The 16,518-nt window shown below is 42.0% G+C and overlaps 1 protein-coding gene across 2 annotated transcripts in view; it reads left to right on the top strand.

Moving 5' to 3' along the window:
- The first annotated feature begins 5,321 nt into the window (after positions 1-5,321).
- SCRN1 (secernin 1) overlaps positions 5,322-16,518 on the top strand; it is a 45,979-nt gene continuing 34,782 nt past the window's right edge. The window contains exons 1-2 of one of the 2 annotated variants that reach the window (XM_020780357.3): positions 5,322-5,600; positions 14,776-14,935. In XM_020780357.3, coding sequence (XP_020636016.3) covers positions 14,777-14,935 — 159 coding nt within the window. In that variant the 5' untranslated portion in view covers positions 5,322-5,600; position 14,776. Of the gene's footprint in view, positions 5,601-5,716; positions 6,405-14,775; positions 14,936-16,518 lie in introns of those variants that run through there. The other variant, XM_020780365.3, reaches the window with a different exon arrangement.

Raw genomic sequence — 16,518 nt, 5'->3', positions numbered from 1 at the left:
GATGTTTAAATAAGCTTAGACCATTCCAGGACTTCTTGCTGTCAGATTCCTCTCTATCAATTATGTTCCATAGTGGAGCAAGAACAGTTTTGGAGGCAAATGCTACTATAGCCTGAAAAGAGAGGTTTTAGATTACATTATCCAGGCTCAGCCCTACAGAAATTAGCCAACACACTCTGCCTTCTTGTTGCTTTGGTATACACAGTTTTGGTTATTCGTATTTTCAAAATGAGAATTTCAAAGGCAGAATCTGCTTTTTTTTTAAAAAAAAAGTTGTTCTTTCTTCAACATTTGCTCAGGGGATATACACTCAAAAGCTGTGCTGCTTTCAACAAGGTGACATCTTTTTTTGTAGCACTGCAAGTTGAAATGACACAGAGGGCTATCCCCAAGATATGACCGAAGTTTATTGGTTTTTATGTTCTTCCTTGTTTTTAGAAAAACTGGGGGCCATTCAGGATGAAATCTCAGAATTAATGGGCCCTGCTTTTAGTGCCTGCAACATCTTCTCCCTTAAATATTAAAACAATGTGGAGACTGTGCTCCTTTAACATTGAGCTCCTTCTTTCTACATTTTTATAACCTGCTTGACAAAGACATTCTTATCACAAGTTGGTAAAGATAATTTTGTACCTTTCCAGTTGGTCTAATAAAGGTATCACCATAATATGAGTTTTGGAATTTGTGTTACAGTCAACCCAACTTTCTATGCATTTTTGTAGGAATTGTGCAGAAACTCAAAGTAGGATTAACATCACCCATTTTTCCTGAAAGTTTTTTATTGCCTGCTCTCCTTTTCTTCAACTGTCCCCTCCCCGAGCAGACAGAAGTATGCCATCTCCTCCAACTGAAGGTTCACTGCTCTACTTCTAAAAGTAGATTTCATAGATAAGCTAAGCAGCACTTCCTACACAAGATTCTTCTCATTCTCCCTTAGTAATAGGAGAGGGATGACAAAAACGTTGAAGCTGTAGCCCTATTCATTCATTTACTTGTACAATAAGGAGTGATTTATTTCCCTCCATGAGTTCAGAGTAAGAGTGTGAATATCTGCAGCAGTCAACCTGCTCTGGTCTTACAAATTTCCAACAAAATTCAGAAGCCTTAAAAAAATAAATCAACTTTCTAAAGCAGAAGTGGGCAAAGGATTGTCTTCTAGATTAGGGGTTGTCATCCCCTAGTCCGCAGCCCGGTGCCAGTCCGTGGGCTTGCCAGAACACGGCTGTGGATATGGATCTCCACCTACCCCCCGCACACCGCGTGGTGGGCATGTCACGCTGTGTGGGGTGCTTTGTGCCTGCAGTGAGTGTGTCACACTCAAGGGGGTGTATCGTACCCGTGGGATGTGTCATGCTCGTGGGCGGGCGTGACATGCTCCCCCCGCACATGGAGCTTGCTCCCCCCAGCCGGTCTGCAGCCCCAAAAAGGTTGAGGACTGCTGTTCTAGATATTGTGGGACTGCTTCTCCCATCAGCCCTAGCCATCTTAGCTGAATTGAAGGTCAGCAACTAAGGGCCACACTTTGCCTACCCTGCACAAATGGAGCTGCCCCTCAGTACCTGAAGGGTATAAAGGGAGCACAGCCAGTCTTCTAAAATTTCTTTTCCCCCTCCCTCATCCATGAAGAGGCTGAGGGTACCAGAGTATGGCTTCTGTATTTTAGGGTTTCTACTGTCCAGTAAGAGAGACCTTGGGCATTTGTAATTCAGTAAATATTAGTAACAACCCAGGATCACTGCTATTGGTTATCAGGGCTCCTCCTCAAACACAGAAGCTATATTTCAGCATATTCTACTGTTTATTGATTGAAAAATTGGTTTCTTGTTCACCATCACCCCAAAAGCAATGTGAAATAAAATCATAATACTGTATACAAGAGGAAAAATGCTATTAAAACGAATGTATCATCAAATTAATAATGATTTATGGCAACCCTTTCTAAAATTTTAGATGTATCTAGTACTCCATATTGGTAGGTTGGGAGTTCAGTCCCCCACTGTGCTTTGCAGATGAGCCAGCCTGTGTAGCTTTGGGCAAGCTGCACAGTCCTGGAATTACTTTTTTTTTTAAATGGCATGACAGACAACAAAGGTATGACTGCCTGTTGGATGATGGGAGCCTAGCTTCTCTTAGGATAGAGTGCTGCAACCCAGTTGCTTCTGCTCTGTCTGGGGCATGAGGTAATCGAACCCCCTCAGAATGAAGGGTAGTGGTGACCACTGTTGGTAGGTGACCGCATAGGTGGCTGAATTCAGGAATGACGAAGGGGGGAATGGACTTTATGTACATACAGAGATAGGCAAACAAGCATTCACACACAGCAGGAAGGTGATCTCTGCTTTTAGTAAGCAGACAGGCAGGTTTGATTGGGGCGATGATGCCCCACTTGTGCTAACGGATGAGGCTCCACTACAACAGGACCATGGTTGAAGATTTCAAATTTTAAGATTGATTTGAATAAGGAGAAGCTGATCTGTGCATTGTCAAAACACAAAGCACCATCCATAGGGCAGGTTTGAGGAAGCATCTCAGCAATACAACAGCATTTTAGGAAACACCCACATCCACCCAACAGTCAAATGAAGACTGAGCATACTTAAGGGATGCTATGTGGCTGTTGGGGGAAAAAAGAGAAAGAAATGAGGGGGAGTGAAGAATACCCTAGGTATCCACACTTGATTGGTTCAATCCCAAACCAGACAGAATGCACTAGAACATTTTTTGCAGGCCTCATAATATTTTGCATGAGGTCAACACTGCCTGATCTGCTAGGCCTGAAAGCATGATGATACTCTTGCTTGTAGAGTCTTGCAGGGCTGCAGATGTATGGTCTGTGGGGGTCGCATCCAAAGCTCACTTTCCAGACCAGGTTTGTTGTTGTTGTTTAAGCGTTAAGTTGTGTCCGACTCTTCGTGATCCCATGGAACAGAGCACACCAGGCCCTCCTGTCTTCCACTGCCTCCCGGAGTTGGGTCAAATTCATGTTGGTAGCTTCAGTGACATTGTCCAACCATCTCGTCCTCCGTTGTTCCCTTCTCCTCTTGCCTTCACACTTTCCCAACATCAGGTTCTTTTCCAAGGAGTCTTCTCTTCTCATCAGATGGCCAACGTATTGGAGCCTCAGCTTCAGGATCTGTCCTTCCAATGAGCACTCAGGGTTGATTTCTTTCAAAATGGATAGGTTTGTTTTCCTTGCACTCCAGGGGACTCTCAGGAGTCTCCTCCAGCACCACAATTCAAAAGCATCAATTCTTCGGCAGTCAGACTTCTTTGTGGTCCGGCTCTCACTTCCATACATTGTTACTGGAAAAACCATAGCTTTCACTATGCGGACTTTTGTTGGCAAGGTGATGTCTCTGCTTTTTAAGATGCTGTCTAGGTTTGTCATCACTTTCCTCCCAAAGAGGAGGCATCTTTTAATTTCGTGGCTGCTGTCCCCATCTGCAGTGATCATGGAGCTCAAAAAAGTAAAATTGGTCACTGCCTCAATATCTTCCCCTTCTATTTGCCAGGAGGTGATGGAACCAGTGGTCATGATCTTAGTTTTTTTGGTGTTGAGCTTCAGACCATTTTTTGCACTCTCCTCTTTCACCCTCATTAAGAGGTTCTTTAATTCCTCCTCACTTTCTGCCATCAGAGTGGTATCATCTGCATATCGGAGGTTGTCGATATTTCTTCTGGCAGTCTTAATTCCGGCTTGGGATTCGTCCAGTTCTGCCTTTCACATGATGTATTCTGCATATAAGTTAAATAAGCACGGAGACAATAAACAGCCTTGTCATACTCCTTTCCCAGTTTTGAACCAATCAGTTGTTCCATATCCAGTTCTAACTGTTGCTTCCTGTCCTACATATAGATTTCTCAAGAGATAGATAAGGTGGTCAGACACTCCCATTTCTTTAAGAACTTGCCATAGTTTGTTGTGGTCGACACAGTCAAAGGCTTTTGCATAATCAATGAAGCAGAAGTAGATGTTTTTCTTGAAATCTCTGGCTTTCGCCATAATCCAGCACATATTAGCAATTTGGTCTCTAGTTCCTCTACCCCTTTGAAATCCAGCTTTTACTTCTGGGAGTTCTCGGTCCACATACTGCTGAAGCCTACCTTGGAGGATTTTCAGCATAATCTTGCTAGCGTGTGAAATGAGTGCAATTGTACGGTAGTTGGAGCATTCTTTGGCACTGCCCTTCTGATCTTTTCCAGTCCTGTGGCCACTGTTGAGTTTTCCAAACTTGCTGGCATATTGAGTGCAGCACCTTAACAGTGTCATCTTTCAAGATTTTAAATAATTTGTCTGGAATGCCATCATCTCCACTGGCCTTGTTGTTAGCCATGCTTTCTAAGGCCCACTTGAATTCACTCCCCAGGATGTCTGGCTCAAGGTCAGCAACCACACTATCTGGGTTGTCCGGGGTATCCAAATCTTTCTGGTATAATTCCTCTGTGTATTCTTGTCACCTGTTCTTTATGTCTTCTGCTTCTGTGAGGTCCCTACAATTTTTGTCCTTTATCATGTCCATCTCTGCACAAAATGTTCCTTTCATATGTCCAATTTTCTTGAACATATCTCTGGTTTTTCCCTTTCTGTTCTTTTCCTCTATTTCTTTGCACTGTTCATTTTTAAGAATCTCCTCTTGTCTCTCCTTGCTATTCTTTGGAAGTCTGCATTCAATTTTCTATAACTTTCCCTATCTCCCTTGCATTTTGTTTCCCTTCCCTTCTTTGCTATTTCTAAGGCCTCATTGGATCTTGCATTTCCTTTTCTTTGGGATGGTTTTTGTTGCTGCCCCCTGTACAATGTTACGGGCCTCCATCCGTAGTTCTTCAGGCACTCTGTCCACCAAATCTAGTTCCTTAAATCTGTTCTTCACTTCCACTGTGTATTCATAAGGGATTTGGTTTAGATTATACCTCACTAGCCCGGTGGTCTTTCCTACTTTCTTCAGTTTACGCTTGAGTTTTGCTATAAGAAGCTGATGATACCGTGAATGTAACCTAGAATTGCAAAGGACTGGGAACCAGCCTCAGCTATCTAATTCTTTCAGAGCGAGGGAAGCCGCTCTCCTGCATCCGAGATGCAACGCGCGAGACATATGGCAGTCTGTGTGTGTGTGTGTGTGTTGGGGGAGTGTAAGCGCGTCACTCTGCTCATGCTCAGAAACGCTGGGTGCTGCCGCCGGTGGACCAGAGCGCCTTGACTGACTCGCACTCGCTCTAGGTCCGCTTGGAAAAGCCTCCCCGTCAGGCGAGAAGAGGAGCCTTCCTTCTCCCCCCTGCCCCGTCCCCCGCTCCCCTCCCCGTCCCCCGCTCCGCGCGCCGCTTTCCCTGACGGCAGCTCCGCGAGAGCGACCCCTGCAGAGAAGGGACGCCGCGAGCAGCCGCCGCAGAAAGACGCCACGGCCGCGCCTGACCGCTTCGGACGCCGAGCCGCCGCCAGGAGGCTGCTCACGTGAGCCGGAGCCCAGCGGTCACCTGGCGAAGACGAGGCCGCCGTGCCTTCCAGCTCGTGGCCGCCAGGAGGAGAAGCCGCTTAGCCGTCGCCCCAACCCCAAGGGCTTGGAGCAAGCAGCCCCCAGAGAGAGAGAGTGTGGCCAAGCGAAGTGAGTGAGTGGAGCAGGGAGCGGGGCCGGGGGTGTTCTCTTCGGCCCTCTCCTCCTGGCTTTCTCTGAGGCGGAGTGGCTCCGCATTTGTGCAGCTCCCTCTGCTTGCCGGCGGCGGGGGGGAGGGGGGAGGAAGTAAGGAAGAAAAGAAGGATGGATGGGTGTCTTCCCCCCCCCCGGTGGGAACGAGGGCACCTGCAAATGCGGTGCAAAGACTCCGGCTTGCAGCTGTGTTTGCAAACCGGAGTGAAGGGCATGCCTAGAGATGCATTGTCTTCCTCTGTTCTCCGGCGCCTTGAGCTGGCATTCGGGGATGCTGTGTGTCTCTGTGTGTGTTTGTGTCTACCTGGCTTAAAATACTGTGTAGCGCTTTTTACAGGGCGCCCAGTCAGCCCTCCCATCCCTTTAGCGGGTTGATCCTTCAGGAATCTTGGAAAGCGATGGGTCATCTCTTGTCCATCTCGCCCTCTCCTCCCCCACCCCCCGTCCTTTGGCTGGATATTTCAATGGAAATGAGTCCCGAGAGGGAAAAAGGCGGCTTCTTCCTCCCTTGATCTGTTCTGAAGACCCATCCCTGGATGACACCCTCGACTCTGCAAATGGCCACCAGTGAAAAGCGTTTCAGTTATCTTGAATGCTTTGCTTTGTGGAGTTTGGGGGGTGATGGCTGCGTCAGCCTATGGGAGCCATCATGGGATGATGTATGAGCATCCGGTATGCCCCTCTGTGCACTTCTCTCTTCTACAGCCACAAATCACTTTGTGCCCGATGTTGTCACCTTCCTTGTGTGGGAAATGTAGGTTGGTAAGTTCACTCAGGCTTTAAATAGTAGAAAGATCTTACATCTGAAATTCTAGCAATTTATAGATGTACTGTATATATGATGTAAAGTATATGATGTGTTTTTCTGTGTGTGTGTATGTGTAATTTACCTTGGATAAGTATACATACTTTGTTGAAATACAGTACAGTACTTGAAAGTATCTTTGCAGTACATAATGTATGTATAGGAGCTAGGGGAACTGTATATTATTTTGTTGACCTGTTAAGTTGATATATTTCTGGTATAGTTTGTATATTTGTTTGCCATTCTCTTATCAGTCTACCTATCTAATATAATAGTATTCAACAACTGTAGCTCTGATCTTTGTTTCTACTTTTCTCTCTCATTCATGCAGTTTTGTGTTACTTGCTATTTAATTTACAAGAAGTGATATCCATCTAGAGTCTTATTGGTAGTGTAATATGGCTACCTCCAATATATAATCTTTACACCATGTTTGTCTGATTCATCTAAAAAAATTCTGCAGGATTTTTACTCATTACAAGTTTTAAAATGAGATGAGGGACAGCTGGCAAATAGTAAATCTGGGATTATATAGTAATCTGTGGGAAATACATGATTTCCTTTTCTAAAATTATGAACACTGACGTACTGAATCATAATCTGAAAGGACATATACTATTGCCTAATAGTTTTTGCACTTCCAGTTAATGAAGACCACTATCTATGTTGTATGACGTTTCTAAAATAGATTAACCACTTCAGCTGCTGCTGTTTTTCTTATTATTAGAGGATGGGATAAAAATCTTCCAGGCCTTCTCCTCCTCCTTCCTCTTCCTCCTCCTCCTCCATGCCTTACCCTATACATGCAGTACACTTCGGTTTGCTGCTCACTTTGCAATATGGTACAAATATGGGTTGTTATGGATTCACAAGTCTGCTCATCTGGTGAAGACTTCTGATTCCATTCCACCTGTTGCAGTGAACACTAGCCATGACTGATACCGTATTGTACCACCTTATACAGCAATGTCACATCACTGATATCCTGTAGAAGCAACCTGCCAAAGATAACTGAGGCATAATATTTTGGTAAATGTGCTTGCTAGACTTCTGAAGAATTAGAGGTGGTCATTAGTCAGCAGTTGGAATGAACAACCATCAAGATTTGCATTTATGTTCTCTCTCTCTCTCTCTTTATGAGTGTGTATGTGTACAAATGGAACCGGGTGTGAAATACAGTAATGGCTTAGTATATACGTGCATAGATGCCTGTTGTGGAATCAGATGAAAATGATGTCTCATTGAGTGGTACCACCCTGCACCCCATAAATCATACACAAGGCTCTTGTAAATATATGGATACGAAACTGCATCTGAATTACCTTTTAGAATTTTATCATTTCTAAGTCATTTTATAAAACTTTGTTGCTGGTGTTGTTAAATGAGTCTGATAGTGTTGACACTCTGCTGAAAATAAATTAGTGAGCTAGCACTAAATCTCAGGCTATCTTTATTCCATTCTTCTTTTGGAGAAGAGTGGGGTCTAATTCTTAGTAATGGATTGTATATCTCATAGCTGTAAACTACTGGAGCCCCTTGAACTTAGATCATTGAGAGCTACAACATTATTCAGTTGCTCGGCAACACACCTTTTGTTGTCCAAATGTGGCATTTTAAGAATGTAAAACATTGCCATTCTACAAAATAAAAGTGTTTGCTTGCTGTGTGTAATCATAGGCTTCTGAAGAATTCTTGTATGTCTTTTCATATTCAGTTTTTTTCATCACATTCAACTGTTTGGATGGAAAATTATGTCTGTCTATGTGATCTGACATTCTGGCAGAAATGGCAGCATAAGATTTTGAATACAGAGTAGTTGTGGTGCAAAACTATTGCTTGAAATCTCTGAATACTGCAGTGTTGCAGAATCTAATCAACTCCTACATCTTTGCAGAAGTTTGTAGTGATAGATCATTGCATGAAGTAGCAGTTAGCCCACCAAAATATACTAGCCATGCTTGTTGCCTCTAGGAGGTTATTGCTAACAGAATTGGAATTCAGACTTTAAAATAAATTGCCAATAAATCTTTTTCCAATATCCTGATTTTTGTTTAGTTATTTGCTTTGGTTGCTTGCTTCCTGACAAAGGCACCAGTACTATACAACTAACAGTGTGTTTTAAATGGTAAAACAATGCTGTCAGCTACTGCTCTGTGCAAACTTTTTTAGTTTCTGGAAGAGATTCAGAATTTTGATTTTGACAAATCTTTGTGGTATAACGCGTTGGACAAGGGCTGAGGAAGTCCATGTTCACATCGCCACTCAGACATCATTCCTACTAGGACTGTTACCATTTCTCACCTTAGGCTACTTACAGGACTGTTGTGCTGACAACATTGAGGGAAGCGAACCATTAACACAGACCAGAGCTCATTGGAGAAAAGGGGATATATTAATAAAATTAATGGAAGGGCAGATCAGGCAAATTAATTGCAAAAGCCTTCTGCTTTTCAGACTCATGTCAAACGCAATTGGTCTGGTCTTTCTTCCAGTACTGTAGTTCCAGCCCTCCTTCATTATTCGCTATGCTATCTAAAGCTTATGGAAGTCACAGCCCAGCAACTTCTGGAGGACCATAAACTGCCTAAGCTCGGTATGATTTTCTAGTATTTAGATACCTAAAGATAGGGTTGCTCTTTAATTCAGAGTTCATGCAGAGTTCAAGGAACAAGAAAATGACAAGGTGGACACATCTTGAGGAAGAAATCTGAGCAACCTTTTCTGCTGACTGTCGTCCCTGGCTCTTTAACGGTCTGAAAGACTAATTTTGAGGACAGAGGTCCAATTTTGCATAGTCTGTTTCCAAATATACTTGAGTTAGTGCATGACCTAAGAACAACTTTTCAGTCCTCTCTTCACAGTAATAACTCTTGCAAGGACAACTTGAATAATCCCTCTTTAGTGGGCAGTGTCTCTAGCTACAGTGAACTTTGATGGCACAGACAATACAGAATTGTCTGTGCTAGGTTGAAATTCCAGACTTGGACTTCTGTGAGCTGAATTTCCTAATAGGCTTGTGCAGTTTTTAGGTCAGATTTAGGATATTCAGATGAGGAGAATGTGAGTCTTTAATATCAGATATAATAAGAGTATTTGGCAAAGATTTATAAATTCAGCTCTGTATTTCTAATTAAATGGTTTAGGATCATTTAGGTAATAGTGACTATCTTGAATTAAGCCCAATGGCAACTGCATCTCTTCAGGAAAAATTACAATTTTCATTTGTGGAAGTCAACAAAATCCTGTAGTATATAACGTATGCGTTTTGGGTGGGAAGCCAAACATTGTGATAGAAGAGTTACTTATTTGAAGCACAGCTGGGGAAATTTAGAAGCTGTAGTCCAAAACTAAACTTTTCTCATGAGCTTTCCCTTTTAAAATTTCATTTGGAACAATATGTATCGTTTATTTTCCCATTAACTTCTCATATGTTAGTTTTCTTTTGGGATTTTGCTGGGGCCCATGTGATAAAAAGCGAAGGGCTTCAGAAGCTTTATCTGTAGTGTGAAGGACAGTTTTTACAAATATAGTTTGCTTCAGTGTGACAAGAAGTACCAGTCAAAATCTCTTCTAAGCAGTTACTAGAGGTACAGAAGTCCAAAAATTGGGTCTGAAGTATAAATGTGGAGTATGGTACAGAAGTCTAAATTAAGACTTAAATATCTTCAGATCATTGTAGTTATGTATGAAATGTGCACAGAGAGATATCCTGAAAATTAACTGAAATCCTGAAATCCATTTTAAAGCACTTTGCCTGTGGTAAAGCCATAAATACCCAAGAATATAGTTATTTTAAGATAATTCATATTTAATAAAGAAATATCTGGTAATACTATTTATACTGCTGCTATTCTTCAGCCAAAGGGCAAGAAGTAGCACAGCTGCCTATGATTTATTAATTGATTGTGCATGCTTTTCTTGCAGCAAAAATGCTTCAATTTTTCTGTTCCTTTCATAGCAAAAATATGTCTCCTTAATTAGTGATTTCCTGCAAGGCTTGTACTACTTGAAACTGCCAGTATTTAAGAAATTGTCCAAGAAAAGGTATCTGCATATTCAAAGTTATATGACTTTTGAACAAGGAAATCAGTTTAATTTCGAAAAGAAAAGCTAACAAATGTGTGACAGTTTTGCAAGGTATAATAAGGAGCATCAAGGATTTGTTTCATGATTTTAGAAAGTTGTGGAAAGCATCAAGACCATCTTATTCAATTCAGTAAGCAGTGGCACCACAGTTCCAACGAAGCACAGGGTTTCCCACACTTGTTTAGACTTTCTGCCAACTGTTTCCTAGTGACTGTATTTGCACCAGAAGCTAATGGCCCTAGCCATCTGAAACAAAAGCCAATTGGCAGACAAGCATCCCCACTTTCCCTCTCCCACCCCTGCTTGCTATCTTATTGTTTCAGTGCAAAGCCATCAGACTGCAGTGACCTATTTCCAGACCTATAAACGTGTGCTTCTTTTACTAATCTGCATTTGTTTCAGCATAAAATGGATGCAAGTAAGAAAGAAAAGTAATCATACACTGAAATCCTGTTGCCTAGTGTAGTAACTTGCACCCTTGAATCAGTAAGGATTTGGTGAGTCAACTCCTCTGTAAGTTCCATGGAATCAAATAGGCCTGCTCTAATCACAGCTTTTTGCTGAAGTAAGTCATAACTAGAATAAGCCTATTTGAATCCATGGAATTTACAGAGGAGCTGATTCAGCAAATCCCCACTGATTCAGTGGGTCTACACTAATGCAACTTACTGTGCAAAGCAACAGGATTTCAGCCATAGTTAAGAATTAGACAGTTAAAGGTAAATTTAGAAACGTCAAAGTAGTGCTGAGAGACTTGCCAGCTGTACCGTGCTTCATAGCATCTCTCTTCGTCTCTGTCCCCAAGTCATGCCTTGCAGACAGATGTTATAGAAAGAAAGGAATAAAATTGAGCTACCTTGAATGTTTGTGTAGATTAGCTGTCATTAGTGAGTTTTTGTAAAATGTAAATTCCATTTCAGGCTCACATTTCCTAGAATGCAATACATTTACATGTTAATCAGAGCTGTTTACTCTTTAGCACACCAGCCTATATTAAGCACATTGGCATAGTAACCACATTGGAAGTCAGGAAGTCTCTTGAGATTTATTTTCATCAAGAAATGATTGACAGTGAGAAATTACTTGCATGTTGTCACTTCAGCTCTCATAAGGGAATTTGAGATTGCTTTCTGACCCTTACCTTGTCTGATGAGATATATATCAAGCCAACTTGCTGCAATTTTGTCTCGGAACTAATTAACTGTGCATGAATAATACATTAAGGAATAACCTCCAATAGGGTTGAATTATGACACTCTTTGATTAATTTGTCATCGGGGTTGAGGGATAATTCCAAGCAAATATTCATCAAGCTTTTTTTTGTAAAAAAGCAACAACAAAAACAAAACACACAAGTGATGTCTGTATATCTGTGAAGATTTTTATCCAAGTAGTTTCTTTGGTCTGAGGAGAGTTGGTAGGAGATCCCTAATATATCCTCCACGTTGGTTTCACACACCCCTAGGCCTTAATAGGCTTGTTAGAAGGACAAAGGACTGGGGGTGAGGGATGGGATAATCCCACTTCTGCAGTCGGTCTCCACCCATTGTCATGGATCATTAATAGAGATGGGAATATTAGTTTTCAAATACAAATACCCCTGCACAGGTGGACATAATGAGGGTCCAGCCCCCTGGGGCTAGACTGTCCACTCACCTTCTGCTGTCAGTGCAAGCTCCGCACTCCCTATCACTCCAGAGCTTGGGGTCTGCAAGCCACGCCTTGCAGAAGGCAGGAGGACAAGCCTTACTGCAAGGTTGAAGAGTGGCTCACAGACCGCGAGCTCCGGACCGATAGGAAGGGAGTGCAGAGCTCACAGCAACAGTGGTAGGTGAGCGGATGGTCCGGCTCAAGGGGGCTGGACCCTCGTTATGTCCACCTGTGCGGGGTTATTCATATTCACATACAAATACCCCAAACTCTAGTTGTTAACAGTGGTAATCTGGTGTGTGGGGGGACAGATGAAAGGGCAGCAAGATAAATAGGGATCTCCTACTAACTTTCCTCAGACTGAAGAAGCTACTTGGATCCGTACTGAAACGTTTCAACCTAACAAGAAAGAAGGCCAGTTGCCATGAATGAACTTCCAGATAAGTGATGTCAGTGTTGTGTTGTATGCAAAGAGAGTCTTACATCTGGAGATACAGACCTGTTTTAGATGTTATATTTGCTGTACAGGTGCTAGTGTCCTAGGTACCATCTTCACTGTGAGAGTTAAGACTATTGTGATTGATGTGAATCCAGGTGTTTGCAAATTTGTTATGTGACTCTGTATGACTTAAGCCTCTAAGGTAGGTTTTGCTAAATGATGGAAGGAAGACCATCCAAAATAAGGATTTTGCTTTTTTTGTGTTACAGCAGTTCAAATGTGTGTTGAACAATTGGTGTTGTGAGAGATAATGTACAAACGTATCAATGGACTAGTGGATAAAGGCAATGAAGAGGTCAATTTATATCTTGTCGGAGACTCATTTCAGATACGATACCAAATTGTGGTTTATTCTTATCATGGATTAGAGTCTGAATCATAATTTGGGTTTGCAAACATATAGGCAATTCACAGTTTAGATCTTCATGCCTGCTTTGCTTCTATTTCTGCTCAGCACTGGAGCTTTTATAAATTCTGTAACTAAAGCACTAGTCATAGTTATTATGGTTATGGACTATTTCCTTTCACACAGATGATCCCAGACCTTCCTTAAAAGACTTCCTAGCCTGACTGCTTGTGATAAGGCAGGGCTTCCTTTGTTGTAGCATCCCTGTGTTTGAAGTTTTCCCAGGAATATTTGCTTGGCCTTAAGCCTAATGCACAGTTATTTATCATTATAATTAGCTTTAATTTTCTTTGTTCCTCAGTTTTGGCTGTGGGTTTTTTTTAGTGATACGTGTGTTGATTGCATTCTTGTTTTAAATAAATGTAAGCTATTCTGAGTGGGTTTAGTTTAAAGAGTTCTGTGGATAGCTCAGTGGTTTAGGTATCTAGCTTGATTCCCCGCTGTGCCTCCTGTGAATAGAACCAACCTGTGTGGCCTTGAAGTTGCACGGTCCCAGGATGCTGGCAGAAGAAGGGAAGCATAAACCACTTCTGAGTACTCTCTACCTAGAACACCTGAAAAGGCTCACCGTAAGTCAGAATTAACTTGAAGACACATGATCATTATAAAGAAATAACTGTACAGTATAAGGAAGTAGCTGGTTTGTCATCTCAAATATTATTGCAAAAGTTAGTTTTTAACCCACTTTTTACTATAGACCAGTGTCTTCTTGCAGAATGTTACTTGTATAGCAGGAAGGAGGCCACAAGCAATGGTAAATTGCCATTAATTAAAGAATTCCTTGTTCTTGAGTGCTTATGACTTTATCTCATTGTATGCATGCTATCCCCCCCCAAAAAAGGACAGAAAAAGAAGAATCTCTAATTAGCAGCAATTTGCCAGTGATGTCATTCTTGCAGGCCGAGTTCAAGAGGTCACAGGTCGGTGCTTGTAATTCTGATTTTCCAGCTGATTGTTGACTTTGGTTTGATGTGATGACCCAGCAAATCATTCTCAAAGCATAGTGGTGATAAACTGCTAGTGGCACAAGATGTTCTTGTACTTCTTAAATCTTAAAGATAATTCTATATGAGAAGACCTTAGATAGGAAAAGAACTAACACATCTATCTAATATGGATATGCATTTGGCTAAAAACCTTTTAAATGGCCAGAATCCAACGTAATTCTGCTGGTCTCCATTGTTTCCACTTGTTTTTACTGGTGTAGAATTTTGTAGGAGACCAGCTTTTTCCCCCCTTTGTTTTTTCAAACTTAACAAAAAAGTGTATTAACAGAAAGTTATATTGTGTTACTTTGTTTATTGTGTTAATAAAATGTTATATTGTGTTACTTTGTTGCATGCAAAAGGCATTATTTAGCTGATGAGATGGAAGAATCACTTTGACTGTAAAATATTCTGTTTGCTTAAGCTTATATGGTTTTATATTTCTCCTGCTATGCAACGTATGTTATGGTTGGGTAAATTGCATTAGGGGAAGAACTGTGGAGACCATTCTTTCTATATAGAAGCTCTTCTTTCCATTTCTAGCTTCTGTACTGGAGAAGAGTGGGTAGTGGGTGATGTGAAAAACCTTTAGTTTGAATTCCCAGAGAACTGCTCTTGGGCAGAGCAGAAAGTGGTGAAAACAGTCTGAGATAAGTTCGTTTTCTTATATTCCCTATATCTCTTCTTTTCATGTCTTTTAGAATGGCTTTGGCACCTCCAAGTTACTCTTTTGTTGCGTTTCCACCCCATGCTAAAGATAGCATTGTAATAGTTGGAAAGAATTCTGCACGACCTAGAGATGAAGTACAAGAGGTAGTTTATTTTGCTGCTGCTACTCATGATGTGGGATGCAAAGTTGAGGTAAAGAAATCTTCTTCATTCATACTTATTTTTGGGTTTGACCAAGATATTTTTGTCTGCTTTTAAAACTTAATAGCCTTTCATGGTCTCAATGTCTAAATTCTATGTTTTTCTGTTCATGTAACCCTTGACTCATGATCTGGAACCATTTATCTGATACTGTTTGCAATGTAAGCACTGTGTATTTATAAGGTGCTGTGTGTAGTTTCTCAGAATCTCCTAATAATTTTTGACTACACAAGCATCCTCCTTATTGGATGTACTGCTTAATGAGTGAAGGGATTCAGATGTGTCAGTGAAGCTGAGAGCAATGCTAACAGGAAGCCTGAACTCCTCGCAGGGTCCCCCAAGGCAGAGGGTCACAACTGAGACACCAGACGATGATGCACAGGACTTGAAAAATGCACTCGTCCACTTGTTTGTGATGAGTGAAAAATGCTTCTGGATGAGTCACAGCTGCCTGCCTGCCTGCCTCCTTCCCCTCTGACTGTCTCTCTCTAATCTTGCAGTCCTCCTCTTCCCCCTCCCACTGCAAAAGGAAAACTGCCCTCTTCTCGCAAGAAGAGAGTTCAAGCAGCACATAGAGATATAGCTCTGCAGGAGTAGTCCCATGCTGGAGAATATGGAGTTTCCCTGCTCCCGATTTAAACCAAATGAGGAGGGAACCATGGCTCCTTAAGAGACCGGGCACTTTTGCTTTCAGTTTTATTTTTGCTGGAGACTAAAAAGAAAGGCATTCAAAATACAAGCTTCATGACCCCATAGGCACACAGGTAATAAAGCAACCCAAGTCTGAGGGTATAAATCAGCAAGAGAGCATGGGGGGGGGGGGTAGAGAACTAAGCTGCATTTTAAAGCCTGCTTGCACCAACAACCAGCAAGCATTCTTCCAGCACAGAACTCCTCATCACAAAAAGAGAGCATAGAGAGACGGGGGGAGAGATTTTGGTTTAAGCTGCATTTTAGATCCGCAGCAGCCCAATAAACCTTTGGAAAACCATTTCTGATTTAAAATGCAGACAAGTAAAATGCATTTTAGACCCACAGCAGCCCAATAAATCTTTGGAACACCATGTCTGATTTTTAATGTAGGCGAGTAAAATGCATTTTAGACCTCCATCAGCCAGCACAGACCCTTGCAAAAAATCCCCGCCAAAGCTGCAAAAACCCTGTATGTACAGTAAATATGTACAGTAAGTATGCAAAACACTGCAAGTCCCACACTGGGACTACAAAAAACAAAAAATAAAAACAAACAAATCCAAAAATAAACATTGGCGCATGTCCCACATGGGACTGAAAAAAAACCCACAAAACAACAAAACAACACAGAAACGTAACCCCCCCCAGCCCAAACCTACCCTCCAACTTTTTTAAAAGGAAAAAGTAGCACATTACCAGTCTGAAGCCTCTGCAGAGGCTTCTCGCACTTCCAAAGCAATGGTACCCAACCGTTTCTCCTTCCTCCTCCTGCGCCGCCAGGGAGCCCCTCCGTCCCACGCCTTCAGCGGTGCTTACTTGTGAGTAGACCTGCACCGCCCTGCCTCTCCTTCCTCCTCCTGCGCCCCAGGGGTAAAAAAGTT

The sequence above is a fragment of the Pogona vitticeps genome, chromosome 6, assembly GCF_051106095.1.
Source record: "Pogona vitticeps strain Pit_001003342236 chromosome 6, PviZW2.1, whole genome shotgun sequence".
NCBI lineage: Eukaryota > Metazoa > Chordata > Lepidosauria > Squamata > Agamidae > Pogona > Pogona vitticeps.
This window is presented reverse-complemented; position numbering and strand designations above follow the sequence as displayed.